The sequence below is a fragment of the Mesoplodon densirostris genome, chromosome 15 (assembly GCF_025265405.1).
Source record: "Mesoplodon densirostris isolate mMesDen1 chromosome 15, mMesDen1 primary haplotype, whole genome shotgun sequence".
Classification (NCBI taxonomy): domain Eukaryota; kingdom Metazoa; phylum Chordata; class Mammalia; order Artiodactyla; family Ziphiidae; genus Mesoplodon; species Mesoplodon densirostris.
Genome location: NC_082675.1, coordinates 50,549,483 through 50,572,277, shown reverse-complemented (window position 1 = coordinate 50,572,277; position 22,795 = coordinate 50,549,483). Strand labels below are relative to the sequence as shown.

The 22,795-nt window shown below is 45.2% G+C and overlaps 1 protein-coding gene across 2 annotated transcripts in view; it reads right to left on the bottom strand.

Annotated features, from left to right (window-relative positions):
• Positions 1-14,301: 14,301 nt before the first annotated feature.
• The window catches only part of MAPRE2 (microtubule associated protein RP/EB family member 2), a 162,331-nt gene continuing 153,837 nt past the window's right edge, over positions 14,302-22,795 (bottom strand). For both annotated transcript variants that reach the window (XM_060119123.1, XM_060119122.1), the window contains 2 exons: positions 22,629-22,787; positions 14,302-14,468 (listed from right to left, as the gene is read on the bottom strand). In XM_060119123.1, the coding sequence (XP_059975106.1) occupies positions 14,394-14,468; positions 22,629-22,787 (234 nt within the window). In that variant the 3' untranslated portion in view covers positions 14,302-14,393. The remainder of the gene's footprint in view (positions 14,469-22,628; positions 22,788-22,795) is intronic.

Sequence of the window (22,795 nt, the reverse complement as noted above, 5' to 3'; positions counted from 1 at the left end):
GTTTCATATTTGTAATCTACACTGAAAACTGCCTTATTGGTAAATTGCCAAGAATAATAGAAAAAACAGAAACTCACAAGTCAGATCTTACAGTGCTCTGGGGAAAACTGTGACCCTGCGCATGGGCCTCCTGCCTTCTCCACGAGCGGTGGCGTGGCCTGCACTTCCAGCCGTGTCCTGGCCAGGCTCCTCACCCTTCAGCATGAACTGCTGCCCCTTACCCAAGGTGGCTGACTGTCAGGAAAGGGACTGGGTCTTGATAGGTAGCCTTCAGTCCTAGAGCTGCCCTCTAGTGCCGGTCAGGTCACAGAAGGGCACACTCTCTGCCCTGCAGGGTCCACCTCAGCCTCCACGTCAAGGAGTTGAACCTTTAGCAGCCCCACCATGCACGCTGTTCCTCTGGATACTCTTCATCCTGGGATGAAGCCCGGAACTCCGGGGGCTAGTTCCATGCTCAGACAGTTTTGGTCCCTGGTAGACTAGTCTTTACTGAACTGAGTCTTGGCATTATGTCATCAGGGATAGTCCTGATGATTAATAATGACAGGCCAGTTAGACCATTATTGTATTTGCTGTGAGATACTGTGAAAGTCAGGTTCCCTGCATCATTAATTTCTTAGGAGGAGGAGCCATGGAGAAATGTCTCTTAGGCCTAAGTATATGTACTCCTAAGCAACTGATTTGTTTTCAGCTTATGGACACTTTGGAGTGATGATTACTTCCTCTCTGTGCTGGCCAGTAGGAAGGTCAGAGATAATTTTTCCCCCTTGGTCCTAGTAAAGTCTAGAAGACCTTTAGGGCATGTGTGAGGCCACTGACATACTGCTGGCTTCATTGTTCCCTCCTTCTCTCTGATGTCCTCACTTATGTGTAATATACTGCTTTAAAAAATTGGGCCTCCCTGGTGGCGCAAGTGGTTGAGAGTCCGCCTGCCGATGCAGGGGATACGGGTTCGTGCCCCGGTCTGGGAGGATCCCATATGCCGCGGAGCGGCTGGGCCCGTGAGCCATGGCCGCTGAGCCTGCGCGTCCGGAGCCTGCGCGTCCGGAGCCTGTGCTCCGCGACGGGGGAGGCCACAACAGTGAGAGGCCCGCATACCGCAAAAAAAAAAAAAAAAAATATGTGAACTGCTTCAGTTTACTTTTTATGGACTGAAGCAGGTATGGATTCAGAGTGCCTCTTTAGAGTATTTGAGGGACAGTGACATGATATTTTAGTAGTAACAAGTCACTGGTGACTGCTGCGTTTTGCCCATGGTTGGTGCTCACCTTTTGGAAACAGTTAAATTGGAGGAGAAAACGAAAACACTCTTCCCTTACCCCTGCCTTCTTTTTAGCTTAAAATTTTCTTATGGGTATTTCTGAGGTAGAATTAGCAGCTTTCTTGGATATGTGTTTTACATTTAAAGAGAGCTGTGTTAGGTAATTTTTTTCTCCCTCTATTTCTCTTGAGGAGACAGTTGAGTGAGCCTTTGAACATATACACCTTTCCATTTAAAAAATGTGACCAGGAATAAACACCCTTTCTGTGAAGCAGCAGCCACTTCCTGTTCTGGATTCCAGGGCATGGTTTCTCCCAAGGAGCAATGTTAATGGGCCAAATGACCAAAGGCCCTCATGGGTTTTTTTTTTTTTTTTTAACATATGCAGATTACATTTATTCAGCACTTACTATGTGGCAGATGTGATACATGTTCTGCTTACATTTTCTTTCTTTTTTCTTTTAACATCTTCATTGGAGTATAATTGCATTACAATGGTGTGTTCGTTTCTGTTGTATAACAAAGTGAATCAGCTGTACATATATGTATATCCCTCCCTCTTCCGTTTCCCTCTGACCCTCCCTATCCCACCCCACTAGGTGGACACAAAGCACCAAGCTGATCTCCGTGTGCTATGTGGCTGCTTCCCACTAGCTATCTGTTTTACATTTGGTAGTGTATATATGTCCATGCCACTCTCTCACTTCGTCCCAGCTTCCCCTCCCCCCTCCCCATGTCCTCAAGTCCGTTCTCTACATCTGCGTCTTCATTCCTGTCCTGGCCCAAGGTTTATGGGAACCTTTTTTTTTTTTTTTTTTCGATTCCATATATATCTGTTAGCATACAGTATTTTTGTCTTCCTGATTTACTTCACTCTATATGACAGTCCATAGGTCCATCCACCTCACTACAAATAACTCAGTTTCATTTCTTTTTATGGCTGAATAATATTCCATTGTATATATGTGCCACATCTTCTTTATCCATTTATCTGTCGATGGGCTCTTAGGTTGCTTCCATGTCGTAGCTATTGTAAATAGAGCTGCAGTGAACATTGTGGTACATGACTCTTTTGAATTATGGTTTTCTCAGGGTATATGCCCAGGAGTGGGATTCCTGGGTCATATGGTAGTTCTATTTTTAGTTTCTTAAGGAACCTCCATACTGTTCTCCATAGTGGCTGTATCAGTTTACATTGCCACCGACAGTGCAAGAGTGTTCCCTTTTCTCCACACTCTCTCCAGCATTTATTGTTTGTAGATTTTTTGATGATGGCCATTCTAACCAGTGTGAGGTGATACCTCATTGTAGTTTCAATTTGCATTTCTCTAATGATTAGTGATGCTAAGCATCCTTTCATGTGTTTGTTGGCAATCTGTATATCTTCTTTGGAGAAATGTCTATTTAGGTCTTCTGCCCATTTTTGGATTGGGTTTGGTATTGAGCTTCATGAGCTGCTTGTAAATTTTGGAGATTTATCCTTTGTCAGTTACTTCATTTGCAAATACTTTCTCCCATTCTGAGGGTTGTCTTTTCATCTTGTTTATGGTTTCCTTTGCTGTGCAAAAGCTTTGAAGTTTCATTAGGTCCCATTTGTCTACTTCTGTTTTTATTTCCATTACTCTAGGAGGTGGGTCAAAAAGGATCTTGCTGTGATTTATGTCATAGAGTGTTCTGCCTATGTTATCCTCTAAGAGTTTTATAGTGTCTGGCCTTACATTTAAGTCTTTAATCCATTTTGAGTTTATTTTTGGGTATGTGTTAGGGAGTGTGCTAATTTCATTCTTTTACATGTAGCTGTCCAGTTTTCCTAGCACCACTTGTTGAAGAGGCTGTCTTTTCTCCATTGTATATTCTTGCCTCCTTTATCAAAAATAAGATGACCATATGTGCGTGGGTTTATCTCTGGGCTTTCTATCCTGTTCCATTGATCTATCTTTCTGTTTTTGTGCCAGTACCATACTGTCTTGATGACTGTAGCCTTTTAGTATAGTCTGAAGTCAGGGAGCCTGATTTCTCCAGCTCTGGTTTTCTTTCTCAGGATTGCTTTGGCTATTCGGGGTCTTTTGTGTTTCCATGCAAATTGTGAATTTTTTTGTTCTAGTTGTGTGAAAAATGTCATTGGTAGTTTGATAGGGATTGCATTGAATCTGTAGATTGCTTTGGGTAGTACAGTCATTTTCATAATGTTGATTCCTCCAATCCAAGAACATGGTATGTCTCTCCATGTGTTTGTATCATCTTTACTTTCTTTCATCAGTGTCTTATAGTTTTCTGCATACAGGTCTTTTGTCTCCTTAGGTAGGTATATTCCTAGGTATTTTATTCTTTTGTTGCAGTGGTAAATGGGAGTGTTTCCTTAAATTCTCTTTCAGATTTTTCATCATTAGTATATAGGAATGCAAGAGATTTCTGTGCATTAATTTTATATTCTGCTACTTTACCAAATTTATTGATTAACTCTAGTAGTTTTCTGGTAGCATCTTTAGGATTCTCTATGTATAGTATCATGTCATCTGCAAACAGTGACAGTTTTACTTCTTCTTTTCCAATTTGGATTCCTTTTATTTCTTTTTCTTCTCTGATTGCTGTGGCTAAAGCTTCCAAAAGTATGTTGAATAATAGTGGTGAGAGTCGGCAACCTTTTCTTGTTCTTGATCTTAGTGGAAATGGTTTCAGTTTTTCACCATTGAGAACGATGTTGGCTGTGGGTTTGTCTTATATGGCCTTTATTATGTTGAGGTAAGTTCCCTCTGTGCCTACTTTCTGGACAGTTTTTATCATAAATGGGTGTTGAATTCTGTCAAAGGTTTTTCTGCATCTATTGAGATGATCATATGGTTTTTCTCCTTCAATTTGTTAATATGATTTATCACATGGATTGATTTGCATATATTGAAGAATCCTTGCATTCCTGGGATAAACTACACTTGATCATGGTGTATGATCCTTTTAGTGTGCTGTTGGATTCTGTTTGCTAGTATTTTGTTGAGGATTTTTGCATCTATGTTCATCAGAGATATTGGCCTGTAGTTTTCTTTTTTTGTGACATCTTTGTCTGGTTTTGGTATCAGAGTGATGGAGGCCTCATAGAATGAGTTTGGGAGTGTCCCTCCCTCTGCTATATTTTGGAAGAGTTTGAGAAGGATAGGTGTTAGCTCTTCTCTAAATGTTTGATAGAATTTGCCTGTGAAGCCATCTGGTCCTGGGCTTTTGTTTGTTGGAAGATTTTAAATCACAGTTTCAATTTCAGTGCTTGTGATTGGTCTGTTTATATTTTCTATTTCCTCCTGGTTCAGTCTCAGAAGGTTGTGCTTTTCTGAGAATGTGTCCATTTCTTCCAGGTTGTCCATTTTATTGGCATAGAGTTGCTTGTAGTATCTCTCATGATCCTTTGTATTTCTTCAGTGTCAGTTGTTACTTCTCCTTTTTCATTTCTAATTCTATTGATTTGAGTCTTCTCCCTTTTTTTCTTGATGAGTCTGGCTAGTGGTTTATCGATTTTGTTTATCTTCTCAAAGAACCAGCTTTTAGTTTTATTGATCTTAGCTATTGTTTTCTTCATTTCTTTTTCATTTATTCCTGATTCGATCTTTATGATTTCTTTCTTTCTGCTAACTTTGGGATTTTTTTGTTCTTCTTTCTCTAATTGCTTTAGTTGTAAGGTTAGGTTGTTTCTTTGAGTTGTTTCTTGTTTGTTGAGCAGGATTGTATTGCTATAAACTTCCCTCTTAGAACTGCTTTTGCTGCATCCCGTAGGTTTTGGGTCATTGTGTTTTCATTGTCATTTGTTTTTAGATATTTTTTGATTTCCTCTTTGATTTCTTCAGTGATCTCTTGGTTATTTAGTAGTGTATTGTTTAGCCTTCATGTGTTTGTATTTTTCACAGATGTTTTCCTGTAATTGATATCTAGTCTCATAGAGTTGTGGTCAGAAAAGATACTTGATACAATTTCAATTTTCTTAAATTTACCAAGGCTTGATTTGTGACCCAAGATATGATCTATCCTGGAGAATATTCCATGAGCACTTGAGAAGAAAGTGTATTCTGTTGTTTTTGGATGGAATGTCCTCTAAATATCAATTAAGTCTATCTTGTTTAATGTATCATCTAAAGCTTGTGTTTCCTTATTTATTTTCATTTTGGATGATCTGTCCATTGGTGAAAGTGGGGTGATAAAGTCCCCTACTATGATTGTGTTACTGTCGATTTCCCCTTTATGGCTGTTAGCATTTGCCTTAAGTATTGAGGTGTTCCTATGTTGGGTGCATAAATATTTACAACTGTTATATATTCTTCTTGGATTGATCCCTTGATAATTATATAGTGTCCTTCTTTGTCTCTTGTAATAGTCTTTAAAGTCTATTTTGTGTGATATGAGAATTGCTACTCCAGCTTTCTTTTGATTTCCATTTGCATGGAATATCTTTATCCATCCTCTCTCTTTCAGTCTGTATACGTCCCTAGGTCTGAAGTGGGTCTCTTGTAGACAGCATATATATGGGTCTTGTTTCTGTGTCCATTCAGCCAGTCTGTGTCTTTTGGTTGGAGCATTTAATCCATTTACATTTAAGGTAGTTATCGATATGTATGTTCCTATTACCATTTTCTTAATTGTTTTGGGTTTGTTATTGTAGGTCTTTTCCTTCTCTGTGTTTCCTGCCTAGAAAAGTTCCTTTAGCATTTGTTGTAAAGCTGGTTTGGTCGTGCTGAATTCTCTTAGCTTTTGCTTGTCTGTAAAGGTTTTAAATTCTCTGTGAAATGTGAATGAGCTCCTTGTTGGGTAGAGTAATCTTGGTTGTAGGTTTTTCTCTTTCATCACTTTAAACATGTCCTGCCATTCCCTTCTGGCTTGCAGCATTTCTGCTGAAACATTAGGTCTTAACCTTATGGGGATTCCCTTGTATGGTATTTGTTGCTTTTCCATTGCTGCTTTTAATATTCTTTCTTTGTATTTAATTTTTGATAATTTGATTATTATGTGTTTTGGTGTATTTCTCCTTAGATTTATCCTGTATGGGACTCTCTGTGCTTCCTGGACTTGATTGACTATTTCCTTTCCCATATTAGGGAAGTTTTCAACTATAATCTCTTCAAATATTTTCTCAGTCCCTTTCTTCTTCTCTTCTTCTTCTGGGACCCCTATAATTTGAATGTTGGTGTGTTTAATGTTTTCCCAGAGGTCTCTGAGGCTGTCCTCAATTCTTTTCATTCTTTTTTCTGTGTTCTGCTCTGCAGTAGTTATTTCCACTATTTTACCTTCCAGGTCACTTATTCATTCTTCTGCCTCAGTTATTCTGCTATTGTTTCCTTCTAGAGAATTTTAAATTTCATTTATTGTGTTGTGCATCATTGTGTGTTTCCTGTGTAGTTCTAGGTCCTTGTTAAATGTTTATTGTAGTTTCTCCATTCTATTTCCAAGATTTTGGATCATCTTCACTATCATTACTCTGAATTCTGTTTCAGGTATACTGCCTATTTCCTCTTCATTTGTTAGGTCTTGTGGGTTTTTACCTTGGTCTTTCATCTGCTGTGTATTTCTCTGTCTTCTCATTTTGCTTAACTTACCATGTTTGCAGTCTCCTTTCTGCAGGCTGTAGGTTCGTAGTTCTCGTTGTTTTTGGTGTGTGCCCCCAGTGGGTACGGTTGGTTCAGGGGGTTGTGTAGGCTTCCTGGCGGAGGGGACTTGTGCCTGTGTTCTGGTGGATGAGGCTGGATCTTGTCTTTCTAGTGGGCAGGACTGCATCTGGTGGTGTGTTGGGGTGTCTGTAAACTTATTATGATTTTATGATTAGCAGAGATGCAGCCTCTCTGCTAATGGGTGGGGTTGTGTTCCTGGGTTGCTAGTTATGTGGCATAGGGTGTCTAGCACTGTAGTTTGTTGGTCGTTGAGTGGAGCTGGGTCTTAGTGTTCAGATGGAGATCTCTGAGAGAGCTTCTGCCGTTTGATATTATGTGGGGCTGGGAGGTCTCTGGTGGACCAGTATCCTAACCTCGGCTCTCCCACCTCAGAGGCTCAGGCCTGACACCTGGCTGGAGCACCAAGACTGTCAGCCATCTGGCTCAGTAGAAAAGGGAGAAAAAAGAAAGTAAGAAAGAAAGAAAGAAAGAAAGAAAAAATAAAATAGAATAAAATAAAGTTATTAAAAATATATTATTAAAACTAAAAAAGTAGTGAAAAAAAGGGAGAGCAACCAAACAAAAAGACAAATCCACCAATGTTAACAAGCGCTAAAAACTATACTTAAAAAAAAAAAAAAGACAGAACCGTAGGATAAATGGTAAAAGCAAAGCTTATACAGACAAAACCACACAAAGAATCATACACATACAGACGCTCAAAAGGAGAAAAAGGAAAAAAATATATATATATAAAAAAAAGGAAGAGAGCCACCAAATCAATAAACAAATCTACCAATGATAATAAGCTCTAAATACTAAACTAAGGTAAACATAAAACCAGAAACAAATTAGGTGCAGAAAGCAAACCCCAAGTCTACAGTTGATCCCAAAGTCCACCACCTCAATTTTGGGATGATTCATTGTCTATTCAGGTATTCCACAGATGCAGGGTACATCAAGTTGATTGTGGAGATTTAATCCGCTGCTCCTGAGGCTGCTGGGAGAAATTTCCCTTTCTCGTCTTTGTTCACACAGCTCCTGGGGTTCAGCTTTGGATTTGGCCCCGCCTCTGCGTGTAGGTCGCCTTAGGGCATCTGTTACCCACCCAGACAGGGCGGGGTTAAGGTAGCAGCTGATTAGGGGGCTCTGGCTCACTCAGGCCGGGGGGAGGGAGGGGTACGGAATGCGGGGCGAGCCTGCGGCGGCAGAGGCCGGCATGACGTTGCAACAGCCTGAGGCACGCCGTGTGTTCTCCCGGGGAAGTTGTCCCTGTATCACGGGACCCTGGCAGTGGCGGGCTGTACAGGCTCCCAGGAGAGAAGGTGTGGATGGTTACCTGTGCTTGCACACAGGCTTCTTGGTGGTTGCAGCAGCATCCTTAGCGTCTCATGCCCGTCTCTGGGGTCCGCACTGATAGCCACGGCTCGTGCCCGTCTCTGGAGCTCCTTTAAGTGGCGCTCTTAATCCCCTCTCCTCGCGCACCAGGAAGCAAAGAGGCAAGGAAAAGTCTCTTGCTTCTTCGGCAGCTCCAGACATTTTCCCAGACTCCCTCCCAGCTAGCTGTGGTGCACTAACCCCCTTCAGGCTGTCTTCACGCAGCCAACCCCAGTCCTCTCCCTGGGATCCGCCCTCCAAAGCCGGAGCCTCAGCTCCTAGCCCCCACCCGTCCTGGCTGGTGGGTGAGCAGACAAGCCTCTCAGGCTGGTGAGTGCTGGTCAGCACTGACCCTCTGTGTGGGAATCTCTCCGCTTTGCCCTCCGCACCCCTGTTGCTGCGCTTTCCTCTGTGGCTCCGAAGCTTCCCCCCTACCCCGCCCACCTGCCGTCTTCGCCAGTGAAGGGGCTTCCTAGTGTGTGGAAGCTTTTCCTCCTTCACAGCTCCCTCCCAGAGGTGCAGGTCCCGTCCCTATTCTTTTGTCTCTTTTTTTTCTTTTTTCTTTTACCCTATCCAGGTACGTGGGGAGTTTCTTGCTTTTTGGGAAGTCTGAGGTCTTCTGACAGCTTTCAGTAGGTGTTCTGTAGGAGCTGTTCCACATGTAGATGTATTTTTGATGTATTTGTGGGGAGGAAGTTGATCTCCATGTCTTACTCCTCTGCCATCTTGAAGCTATCTCTGCCTCATGGTTTTTTGTTTTAAGCTCAGGTGACTGGACAGTGTCTATATCTACAGGACAGGAAGGTCCCTGAACCTGTCTTTGAGACAGCTTAGCTTATGAGGCATTTTCTTTCTCTGACATAACTTTCACGCTGGTAAAAAACTGTTCCATTGGTAGGAGGCTACATTTCACCTGCATCGTAAGTGTATCAGATTGGAAGAGAGTGTCCTAGTAGTAAGCTGTGAATTTGAATTAGACTAAAATTCTGAGTACATTTATGGGAACTTTTCATTACTTCTCTAATTTCTAAAGCCTCATTTAAATGGTCAGATTTGACCAAAACATTTTAGTGAATAAGATAAATGTATCTTAAAAAATTTTTTTTAAAGTTATAATATACAGGTAACCTTCAAGACTGAAAGGAATACCATAGTGTAAAATATGAGGGGCTCTTGCTACATAGAAAGAAATGTGCACTTAACTTTATTTTCTGAAAAAGAATGCATTTAGGTACTGGGCTAGTTTGTAATGAATAGCATAAATTCAAAGGTACATTAATGTGCTCTTGCTCTTTAAAAACAATTTACACCCTGTCTTGATAAAATAGTTACAAAATATAAAAAGAAACCTGTTTAAGAAATTAAAACTTGGCAAAAGTTCAACATCGTAGGTCAGTGGAAAGAGAGAAAAAGGCATTCAACAAATTAACTACAGCTGGGCGTTCTATTTTTTTGTTCCAATCCTAAACCCAACAGGAGGAGGCAAGCCCTTAGCAAATGCACCTTCTGTGTAAGACCTACTGATACACTATGGGGTCCAGGTCACAGCCTGGGGGAAGGGTCTGCCCTTGGGCAGTCTTGTGACCTGAAGCCCTGGTGCCATCTGAGGGTCAAGGGTTCAATGGATTTTACACTTTGCCTTCAGTTAGGCAGTAAAGCCCAAGCTCTTCCAGTGAATGGAGAGTGTCTCATGAGTTCCCAGTTCCGCAAAACAGGAGCTGTTAGACATCCAGGGAGATGCTCTGTTCTCACACTTGGTGCTGTTTGGCGACTCTATGTTAGTGCTGAGAAGTTGGGTCAGTGAATATTTACTCATAATAGCAGCCTAAACGGTCACGGTGGCTGTGTTCTAGCCATTAAGAGGAAGCATAAGAAAGGTCAGAGAAATGAAGTTTGTGTTTAATTTTAGAGAACTGGCACCTTGTAACTCAAACTTAATGGAAGTATATTAACTTTCTTCCCCTCCCTCTGGACTCATGGGCCTACCCATAATACCAGTAGGAACACCTCAAATTTTTACCGATGATCTCAGATTTAATAAAATGGAGCAAACATGTTATCTCACCACTTTTGAACTGTTTGTGATGTGCTTAGAGTCCACCAGTGTGCCTTTTAAGTAAAATGAATCACATGCATTCTTGACTATTTGTGCACAAACGTCTAAGATGTAGTGTTTAAAACCCTAGGGTTGGTGAATTAAATGGAAACACGTGTGCTTTGAGCATGAGCTTTCCCAACCCAGGTAACGGCTCAGACTTCCATCACAGAAGTACCCTGTGGAGTAATGTGTAGGTGGAGAGCAGTGGTGGTAGCTTTGTTATTTTCCTGCTTCTCTGCTTTTAAAAGAAAAGGGCCTAAAGGCAAATGAATGGAAAACAGTTGCCAAAGGACAGTATAGAAACAAAACTGGGCTCTAGGTGGTGCTTGAAAGCAGGTTCAGTAAGGCTGGCATCCTTCAGGGTAAAAGGGTGTCAGCTGAACCTCAGTAACCTGGAGGCTCCTGGGCAAAGTCTTCAACAGACTGTTGTCACCTGTTCTACAGGGTCTCCAGGAGGGCAGTGGGCCAGTTCAAATACATTTTTTCAGTTATTCCTGTAAGGTTGGTATTCCATTTATGTCTATAAATCATCACTGTTAGTTAAAGTCAGCAAACTGGTAGGTGGGGAGGGAGGAGAATACACTTAATCAAAGAACTTTTGCCAATCACAGGTCGTTTTGCCACAAAGCTTTACTTCAAAACATCTGCCTGCTTCTGCCCAGCCTTTGTGTTGTCCAGATGGAGCAGGCGAACCTGCAGGAGCAAGGCCTTTGTTTGCTTTGCAAGTGGAATGTTTCCTAAGGGAATGAACGGTGTATCTTTCTTTTTGGTAAGAAAATATTTTTGGCAGAGTTTTAAAAAGGTAGTACAGCTGCTACATTGGATATCAAATACTAACCTGTAATTCCTGTTAAAACATTTGCCGTCAATAAAAACAAGGCCCCCCACCATGTAAATCATAATAAAATGTGGGCTCTGTGTGTGAATTTACATAAATAGCCTATTCGTATAACCGTGTTCACTCAAAAGGAAACCTTTAGCATAAAAATTTAAGACTCTATAGATCCAGGCCGATTTTAACATATACCTTTTTTTTATTAAATATGTAAAAAGATAAATGCAAGTCAAGTTATTCACATATTCAGAGACAAAAAACTATTCTACCATGCGACAGTAGATGGGTAATGTAAAATGAATGTGATACATCTGAATAAGACTTTTTCATCTATTATGTCATTACTTATCTATATTTATAATTAACAATACATATGTTTACATTCCTTTCAGTTTACATTTAATATATAACAAAAGCTTTATGGTGTACTATTTAGTAAAAGTAATTTGAATGCATATTAAACCTTAACGGAATAATGGAAATACTCACCAGGGAAGGGAGGAGTTCTTGGTTCCCTTCTGGAGTTTACTTCTCTCAGGTCAACAGGGTGTGTCTTTGTCTTTTCTTTTTCTGCTTTTCTGCTCTTTTCTCTTTACCCCCTGCTTCAATCACTTCCTACCTGATATGAGCAGTGGAAGTACTATAACCAGCTGCGGCGGGTGTGAAGGGGACTCCAAGACCGAAGTCTGGCTTCTGAGAGGGAGGAGCGGAGCACACACCGGGGGATGCTTCTCGGCCCTGCATGACGACGCGTGACGGGGTCCATAGAGGAAAGCACGCACTGGCTGCCGAGATGAGAGAATGATGGGGTAAAGCCATCAGGGAGAAAGGAGCAGTCCTGGGAAACGAGAGGTGGTCTGCACAGAAGCTGGGGTGCAGCCGAAGAGGACCGGGATACTTAGCTGTCAAAGATTCCCCAAAGCATCAGTGATGTCCCATGCGATGCAGGGCAATGGAAGACGTTTCAGATGTTGACAGAAAGAGAAGTATATAGCTCCTCTCTAAATAAATGGTCTGCCCCAAGACTCCGGGAAGGAGAAGGAAGTAGGATGACTGGCGAAAGTTGTCTTTGCCAGATATATGGCCAGTATGTTTGTAGCTGAGAAAGTTGGGGATTTGGGGAGGAACAGAGTGGCTGAGTGTCACTGGTGAGGCTTATGCACGTTACCCAGTAATCATGTGCATCCACATGATGGGAGTGTGGTTCCTGATCCACCTGGCACTGGGTATTACTGACATGTCCAAGGCAAGCAAAGAACTGCCCAGGAACCACTGAAGGGTCACCTGCATGGAATCATTTATTGTGCCTCTTTACAAGAGCTGTTTAGAAAGAAGGAAACTCAGTGAGTGCAACAGGCTTGGTGGGGGGGGGAGGGAGGGGTGGGGACGACACACTGTTAAGCACGATGCTGCGTATAGCACGACCACTCCCTGCGACCAGGTGTGGGAGGATGTCACCGCCGAGAGCCAGGCCGTATTCCAGCCTGAGAGAAACGAGCTGCTGCTGTAGCGCAGAGCAAGCAGGAGAGAGAAGAAAGGGAAACCAAACCCCATGAAACATCTGTCCAGTTCTGCACAGTGTCCTGTAATAACCTCAAAAATACAAGCAATCTTTTTCACATGTTACTCAATAAATACCACTCTGCCACAAAAGGTTTATTTTGAGAAGACTTCTTTTGGTGGAAAGCTTCAATGCTAGAATTTAGAATTAGTATTTCATCAGTTAATAAAGAAATGTCAAAGCTTTATGATACGTAATTCAGAAATTTATTTTAAGCTTTTCAATTAAGAGGAAAGTGGGGTGGGCACACTTGTTTGCTGTTTTTGTTGCACCTGCTAAGTCAAATAACAAGTAAAAGAAAATCTAAAGTCAGAAACCGAGTGAAATGAATGATCCAGGAAGGGAAACCATCTGTCAAAGGGCGGGGTGGGGAAGAGGCAAAGATTTGGAAAGATACTAAGAAAATGTGCAAATATTAGTTAAAAAAAATAAGGAATGCTTTTAATCATTAATGTTTCCTCTGTTTATGAATTGCCACGATTTAGCGAAGGTCAATGACAAGGAGGGCCATAGTATTGAAGAGGGGGAATTCTTTATTCCAGAAGGCATTGGGAGTCAGATTTTCCTATGCTGTCATTCCAGTGTCAACACCAGACTTCAGAACCAGGATTCTCCCTTGGGCTTACGCTCCTATTCATAAGGTCTTCACTCCCAGCCTTCCAGCAAGTGTGCAGCATGATGCCGGACCCAGCCGCCCGGGGCTGCACACCCTGCAGTCATTCTTTAGTAGGAATCCCCTGGTGTGGATGAGAGGATTTGGGCTGAAACCCACAGGAGGAGGCAGGAGGACCTGTGCCCATGCAGACCCCCGCTGACTGCAGACAATTGATGACAGCTTTTGAGGAGAGTGGTTCCCCACCAAAGAGGACCCTGAGAAAGAAAAGAGCATGAGAATCTGGGTGGGGGGAGGTGAGGGAAAGGGCAAGCAGTTAGAGGGCCAAGTCGAGATGGTGTTTTCCTCGAGTGAATGTCTTTCAAAACAACATACTGTGTGGTTGTCTAACATGCTGATGTCTGAACACTGCTGGGCCCTGAAGTCCTAGTTTTGATTCCTTTTTTTTTTTTTTTCCCTTTTGTTTGTGAGTAGAGGGAGAAACTGACTCACTCGGTGTTTTTCCCCGTGAAATAAGTCACTGTCATATGGCTTTCATATCAAGTATCTCTTTCCCTTTGTTCCAATTTATTATTTGACCAAATTTATGTTCAGAGGTTAGACTTGCAAACATCAAAGCACCACAAATGTGTGTGACATCTAGTGACACTGGGTTGAGAAATGCCAATATAAATACCATATATCAAATTACCATTGTTTCACACCAGGATAAAAAGGGTGGGGTGGGGGTGGGGACAGTTGTTCTGGAAAGAAATGCAAAGAGCAGAACCAATCTCAAGCAGCCAAGTGGTGAAGTTGAAGGTATGTGACCCCGTGATGTCTTGGGGAGGCTGCCCACGGCCGCAGCTAGTGTGTCTTGGCGAAGGAAATGGGAACCGAGCGCGGTGGCTGGCATGGGTGCCGGCGCAGTGATGGAACAGCAGGCTGGGAACAACTGGTTTCTGATGAGCTTGAGGCCACAGGTGTTCCAATTCTCCAGAAGAAAAGTTCCCACCAGAATGGAAGTGTGGAGAGCTGCCGAGACGGTTCAGTACTCTTCCTGCTGCTGGGGCTGCTGTTCGTGGACTTGTTCCTCTGCTTCCGGCTCCTCCGGGTGGCCCTCCTGTGGGGCAGGGGGAGAGGTTTCAGCTGAAGCAGTTCACTGCCGGCAGCCCTGCAGCGTCCCCAGCCCCACCATCGCTGCACAGCACGGCATCGCCACAGCTTTTGCCACGCGAGTGCCTCCCCGCTCCCAGGAGCCCAGGCACACACAGGGATGCCTTCACCTTCCCGCCCTATCAAGGAACGGCCCATCTGGAGCGCGGCCAGCAGGCTTTAGGCACCACGTTTTCCTTCTGACCATTTTGGAAGGACGTCATCACAGAACATACGACATACTTTCCCACCCGCTGTACGACAGTAAACCAGGTGCAAGGACTCAAGAGCGTCGCGATAACCATGAGTGAGCCTGCTGTGGCACAGCACAGGGCCCCAGGCCGCTGCAGTGTGTCCCATGGCTTCCTGTTTCCTGCCTTGCTGTCCTCCTCCTCACCTGGTAGCATGTCTGCTTGAAGCAGACTCCTTGTTATACTCTGTTACTCATCTGATGCGGAGAAGCAGCTCGTTAGAGTGGTTAGGTAAGGAAAGGCCGATAACTATGGTTCCGGGTTGCCCCCAGCCAGACGGTGTCTCCAACAGGGGAGATCAGGAGCTTGTGCTCAGGGACTTCGGGACATCTATTTTGGGTATGTGAGGACTTTTTTTGCTTACTTTCTGATGGTTGAAGTGTTCCTCTACTTGGCTTCAAATGACCTGTTTACTCACTTGCATATAACCCAGGGAAGCACATCACGAACACAAAACTCCAGGGAACATAAACCTTGGTCAGCTATATCTGCCAATTCTTCTTCTTTTTTTTAATCTCATGAAGAATAATTAGCTCTTTACTACCCAAGCAGAGGGAGTGTAGCTAATCAATAGGGCCGACTGCTCCCTCCAGAATGCACAGTGGTTTTGAGATGCAGTCGGGAGCGTACGTTGGGATGTACAGACGTGCTTGTGTTCGTTTGCACTTTGCACACCCCCTTCCTGTCTGGCCCATATTCCCTTTAGCCAAGGACACACCCGTCAAGATCCAACTCAAATACAGCAGGATCATTTCCTCCGATCCCTGAGCCAGGATTCTCTCCCTCCTCCTGCATTTTGCTTCTTCCTTGGCCTTAAAACTTTTGACTTGTAATCTTGTTTGTCTTGAACCTTGTGGCCTCATCCACTGGATCCTGAGGATACTGAAGTCGGGATAGGGCCTCATCCATCTGTGTCAGACCTTGCTTACTGTACAACTCAATGCATGTGTGTCAGGAAGAAGACATCAGAGAGGGTGCAAGAACGGATGACCCAGACTATCAGCCAAGGCCATGTGCCACTTATCTTCTGAGAGGCAGCATAATGTCAAGATTATAAGCATGGAACTGGAGTTCATCTCCCAGATCCATTATTTACAAGCTGGGTGACTTAACTGTTCTGTGCCTCAGTTTTCTCATCTGTACAAGTGGGGGATAGGACAAAGGTGCCCATTTAACAGAGTTTTCAATGAGTGTCATTGATCAATGAATCAATGGAGTCACTGAATTCAACAGAGAACTCTGAGTTAAAATAGGTGAAGTGCCTAGAACAGTGTTTGGCACATAATATAAGTGTGAGCTGTGATTCTTTTTTCTTGGTAACTCATTGGAATATGTTCTAAAAGTAAAAATAATTTTTTAAAAAAATAGTCTTTTCTATGACAAGAGTAGAAAATGACATCGTATTGAAGACTTGGGCTCAAATCTAGCACCGCCCCTTACTGGCTTGGTGTCTTCAAGAAGCACATTATTTAATTTAATAAATATTAGCTCGCCCCATGACCACACCCGTCATCATACCTAAAACTGCTCCACCTCTGAAATGTGAAGGCCCAAATCCTACTCTCTCTGCCCACATCCTGCTGTCCTTCGGGACACCTCGCTCCTTAATTCCTCAACCACGATGTCCTTTGACCTCAGAGCCCCAAGCCCCCCTTTGCTCCCGGCTCTGCCAGCTTGTCCCCGGGTCGGCCCTGCAGCGTCCTCCACAAGCCTCTTTGCCCACCGCTCAGCACACGTGAGGGTGGTCCTCTCGGCTCAGTTAGTGCCTCGGGGACAGAGGTGTCCTCCTGGGAGCAGGAGAGCACCTCTTGCTGGGATAGAACAAGCGAGGAAGAGCCACCGGCCTCCCTCTAGTCCAGGGGCAAAGAAGGAAACTCACGCTCATGGGAATTGACCAGGAACGGTGGACCAGGAACTCCAGGGTGTCTGCTCTGCCGCACGCTCCTCCCCACGCCTTTCTCACTGCCTTCACCCCAGAACGGATCACTCCTCTGAGCTTTACATCCTTGATTCATGCTTCCATCAGGTTGCACACTGCAGCCCTGTATGTGTATGGGCGCGTGCTCGTGTGCCCCACTGGCTGGCTCCACGGCTGCCTCTTCAGCCAGGCTCTGAGCCTCTGAGTCCCTTAAGGGGTAGAGATGTTGTTGTATTCGTCATCCTAACTTTTTAATGCCAGTGTGGTGCCTTCCATATCATATTGCCCAGGCTTCAGCTGGTCTGAAGTGCACTTTTCTTACATAATTGTTTTTGTGAGTGTTAGGCTGCTGATGGGAGGAAGATTGTCAGAAATGAGGATCTGTTTGACATTTTACAGAAAATCTTATTTGCTCACATCACGGACTGCGAGTTAACTGTGGGATAATGGATTTAATTCAGGACTGAAAGTCGGAAGATTTGGATTCAAGTAACTGTGGGCCCGTCAAACCAGCTGCGGGACGAGAAGCGCAATAGATAAGGCTCCCCCTTGGGCCTCCTTTCCATACTTGATGAGCCAGGGGGTGGGTGCGGTGCCCTTGTCTCCAGCTGGCCAAGGGCAGCTCCCTCATTCACGGTGCACCGCTGTGAGGTCATGCATCTCATCTGCAGGAACTGCGGACCCCAGAGCACTCTTATTGGGTACCGCGGCTATAAAGAACAAACGTCCTGGGTTCCCAATGGATTGCTAATGCTTGGGGTTCGAATCAAGGTGCTCTGAAAGTCTGCAGGACGCATCTGTAACTCCGAGGCAGCGGTTGCACATCACCACTGGGAACTCCCCGCCCACAGTGCTGTGGAGGCACTCACACACCAGAAGGATCTTTCTCTTCTGCCCCACGCAAGACTGAAGAACTTAGACGCACAGGTGAGGAGGAGGCCAGGCGAAACCTAGGCCTAACATGTGACTAGAGCACTGGGGCGCCACCTACTTAATTAAGTCTAATATTTGCATATCAATCCACTCACAGCTGTGAGTGCCGCTTTGGAGTTCCTTATTCTTATAATAATCATGAGAAGGAGAAGCAAGCAGGAAGACAGTACTGAAGAATGCTCTCGGCTACGGTGGGAGGAGAGTGGGGACAAAGGAGGGGAGGAGGGGGAGGGCCGCCAAGAAGCTGGGCTGCGGTGGGGAGGGGCATGGCTCCCACCTTCCCAGATGTAGGAGGTGGCGCACGACAGGCTCATCTACCACCGCTCACACCAGCAAGTCCGGCTGTTCTTTCCTCTGCTTTGTTCCTGCCGTTTCCTCTGCTGAAAAAATACTCCCCCGTCTTACCTCTGTAACTGCTGACATTCCTAATCATCTTTCCACGTCCAACACAAATGTCATCTTCTCTGTGAAGTCCTTGCCTGTCCCTCCAGGCTGTCTTTATGTGCTCCCCACACAAGTTTATTTATGTCTCTATTACTGCGTTTATCACAACCTGACAAATTCCAGTTACTGGTGTCCCTGTCTGTCTCAAGGGGACTGTGAGCTCTTCTAAGACAGGGGCTGTGTCTGTTTTCTATAAACCCAATGCTGCGTCCAGTGACAGAAACGCAGGCTGAATTCAAAAGATGTGGGCTGAGGGGGGTTGTATCTTTAGGTCATTCGACAGTGGCTTCTGTGACAGGACCTCAGGAAACAAGTGTCTCTGTATTAGCAGGTGACCCTCAGCCTACAGATCCACAGGGCAGCAGCTAACCAACGACGTTAAGCCCAGGCACCTGTGGCCCCTAGTTAAGTAGTAAAGATAATGAGAATCATAATGAGAGGCATTGGACAGCCAGCTGGCCATCTGCTCTGGAAACTTCCATTAGGTTTCTGTGACTGCAAACTGAACTGCCTCTGTTTACTTCCACACTCAAAACTCTCATCTGGATTTCTACATCTTCCAAACATGTTATCCTAGGATTGCTTGTTCACGAGAATCAAAGACCAGACATCACTAAATAAAGACTGAAGGAGGAGGCCTCTCCAGCGAATGCCTCCACCTGAAGTGTCAATGTCGGGTCCATCTGTGGTGAACTGAAGAGCAGGCACTCACTGCAGCCTCTGATTCCTCAGCACCCCTCTCATCTCCAGGAGGGAGGCAACCAACCAGAAATCTCTGCCTCTCAGATGTGCACAGAAGTCCGACCAGCGGCATCATGAATAAAATACTGGCATTTTTTTCCCAGACATCATGCCCCCCATGGCCGCACGTCCACCTATCACTGAAGTGTGTGAATGGCCTGAAAACAGGACACAATGTCAGGGTCAAGCACAGCAAGGGAAAAAGGAGGCTCCGAGAGCTTGTGGGTGGGTGCAGTGGCTCAGCAACCTCTGAGCACATTTTTTCCCAAGTGATGCCTTTCCTAGGCAAGAGTGGAAGCTTTTTAAAGGCTCACTGCCTCAATGGTAGAACCTGGATAAGCTGGGAGGCTACCACAGAATCAGGACTCGCTACGCTCAGGGAGGGAGGCAAACGCTTGTGGCTCTAAGGGGTCTAGGACAGTTCCCTGAACCTCCAGGAAGGGAAGCAGAGAGCAGAGCAGGACAGCCGCTCCTGAGCGTCTCGCCATCCGCCTCTGTAAGAAGTGTCATGTGTGCACGTGTGCAGCATGGAAAATACCGTGCAGCGTTCAGGCACGTGGCAGACAGTCTTCGCCTTCTCTCTCTATAGAAACCGAAGTTTAAAAAAATGGGTCTTGTCACATTCTAAACAAGGACACTTGGCGTATTCCAGCTTATTCTCTATAGAAAACTCAGCATAGCCTGATGTGTTTCTTTTGGAGCTGTCCAGACACAGAGTTGCATTAGAAGTTATCCTGGAATGAGAAGAATTAAGGCAGCAACTGCATTTGAAGATTTTGCACTGGGAACCCACATGTGTTAAGTTTGTGTTAAGTCTGTTTTCTCTTCCAGATTCCAGTAGCCTGGTTACTGCCTCTAAACCTCTTCCTGGACTTCGGATACTCCTTGGCTTACACTCAACAGTGATGCCACTGTCTCTCTCTTCTCCCTACCACGTTTCTCTCTATTTGATGACATCAGCACAGTGCCAGTCAGAACAACAAAGGGGGGTTTAGTGACACTACCCGCCAGAAGACAATGGAGGTTCTTGGCAGATGCTGAATTAAACAGACTGCCCAGAGAAAGAGGCCAAGACAATACTTTTGAAGGTGTCAAACAACAAAACAAGATGAAGGGAATTATTTGGAGAAAATCCAGGTAGGAATTTGACTACTCCCTTCTTCACATACAGAACACATGCAACTCAATACTGTCAATCAGACAAAGTCTGTCCTGCAGTTTCCCCCAAGAGGTACCGCCTTTACTTTTTCCCTTCCCTATGGCACCCAGTATACTGAGAAGCAGGGAACATAGTCCTTAAGATTCTGGGCTCTGAGTTAGAGAAACCTGGGTAGTGATGGAGCTTATTTAAGATGGGTCATTGGGCTTCCCTGGTGGCGCAGTGGTTGAGAGTCCGCCTGCTGATGCAGGGGACACAGGTTCGTGCCCTGGTCCAGGAAGATCCCACATGCCGCGGAGCGGCTGGGTCCGTGAGCCATGGCCGCTGAGCCTGCGCATCTGGAGCCTGTGCTCCGCAACGGGAGAGGCCACAACAGTGAGAGGCCCACGTATCGCAAAAAATAAAAAATAAATAAAAAATAAAGATGGGTCATTGAGCAAGTAATTTTATCTGTAAAGCAGAGATAAGTAATAGTACACCACATAAGGATGTGGTGAGAAATATATATATAGAACATAAACGTAATATCTAGCACACGCTAAATGCTCAAGGTTAGCTATTACTACTATCATGTTCCCCATTTAAAAGGTGGCTCAGGCTTGGAGAAGGGAGGGCACGAACTCAGGACTTGAGTTCAAACGCGAATTATGCTGCTTATTCACTCGGGAACATTATTTAACCTCTCGGCTGCCTTAGTTTCTCTCATCTATAAATGGGCTAATGGGCCCATATCTACCTAATAGGATTCTCCAGACAATTAAAGGAGCTGATACATGTAAAGCCCCTGGCCTTCCCCCTCATCTCCCATCCCAAGAGTTTGAGGAAAGGACCTCCTAAACCCATTAGTCTTAATGGCTGATGATGCTTTGAAGTATTACTTCTTTGAGGGGCATGTGCGTTAACTGCCCATACACTGCAAGAATGGCTCTCTGAATCCAGGCCGCGGTAAGCTGGTGCTGGTGTGTGTGCTGGGGGTGTTGGAGATATAAATGGTCTAACAGAAGCTGAGTGTAGTCATCCAGGAAGACACCCCTGAACTCTCAGGAGGCAAGAGCTCTTGCCGAAGGCCAGCCCCACCTGTCATTACCTAGGAATTCAGTGGCCCTGCCAACCCTTAATTTGGAGTTCACCTGATGGTGCTCCCTCACAAGGACTCCTCCTTTGGGACAAGATCCGGCTCGAGGTTAGAATCAACAGGGAGATTCCATCCTGCAAGCTGCCTTGCTCCCGCGAGCGGGCACCGTCCCGGACGGGCAGCAGCACGGTTCACTCAGGCTCACGGTGCTGCTGCACAGACCTCATCGAATTCAGCCTCAAACAAGCTTGTGAAGAGAATAACCATAATTCGTCTAGTGCCTGACAGATGACAAAGCACTCTCTACATACAGAACGTCATAAAAATGCCACTTTGGGTGGTGCAGATACACACACTACAAACCAACCTTCGGTTTCTTCCGTCAGATCTGAAAACATTGAGAATGATATTTTGTAAAGCCGTCGCTATCTCTGGGACCTGGGCAGGCGGATTCCCAGGGCTTCAAGATCTATAGTCTGAGCTAACCGAGAAAGAGGTTTAAGAATATATACGTATCTGGGGGAAACAAAAAAAGTGCTGGAGAGTCCCCAAACTCCAGACGGTTTCTTACAGTTTAGGAAAATTTCAGAGCTAGGATTTTAATCTTACACGGAGTAAACAACTGCCTGGTATTCGGCTGAAATAAGATAAAGTAAACTTGCTGGTGGCTTCCTATGTTCCGTGGAAATACCAACACACGTGCAACTTGACCACAGAGCCCTCAGGGCACCTGCAGGCCTCCTGATCACACCTACCCAAACACTTCCTCAGCGCCAACCTGGCAGCAGGATGCCTGCAACCCCGGCCCGTGCTCTCCTGCCTTTCACCGCGCCGCCCTCATGAAAGTGAAGCCCCACGGGGCTCCCACTGCGGCCGCCAGGGCCTCTCCCTGCCTGTCTGGGCGGACTTGGGGTGACCTGCCTTGGGCTCTGCCGTTTATCCTGCCCCTTCCCCTCCTCGCTTCCTGAGACTCATATTCCTCCGCTGCTCCTCACATCTGCTTTCCATGCGCGGACGGAGCCACATCCTGGGTCCCCCCTCGGCACATCCACTCGTGGGGAGCGACCCTGGTGGGCAGGGCCTCCACAGAGGAGGCCTTCCAGAAGTATTTTTCCACAAAGGGCTGTCACACAATGCTGCTCTGTACTGGCAAAGTGTAGCCAAGACACCCAGCTATGAAGGAAAAAACAGTTGTGGGACTTCTGGGGATGGGAAAAGCATCTAGATTAATTTTTCCTTTAACCACATTCTGATCTGTGTGAAGAATCTTTGCACACATTCTTACTGCTCATTTGCTCAGAGAGCTGAAAACCACTTGAGATTTGGCTGTGTAAGCCTATTTTTCTCAGTCGAAGTCCCCCGGTCCCCTGCCCCCAAAAACTGGCAACCATCTGCACATCTCTTCCCAGATTGATGAATGCAGGTCCCATAAGCATGGGTCAGTGGGTCATGAGGCTCGTGTTTATTCCTCTGGGAACATCATATGCACTGGCTGAGCTGCAAGGCTCACTAAGGTCCCAGGGCAGTATCTGAAGGCACGGCGTCACTGCACTCTGACCAAGAGCATCACTCTGGGACACAAGCATCAGGGCTCTGCTCACACTCACGTGTTCTTCCGAAGCGTAGAGGATTTCCATGAGTCGCTGCACGAGGTCATCGTTTTCCTGCCCGTGTTCCTGGCAGAGGAGCTCAATCTCTCTCAACTTTCCGAAGTAGAAATCCCTTTCCTTTTCCACGCCTTCAAGGGCAAGTTTTAACGAATGTACCTGTGAGG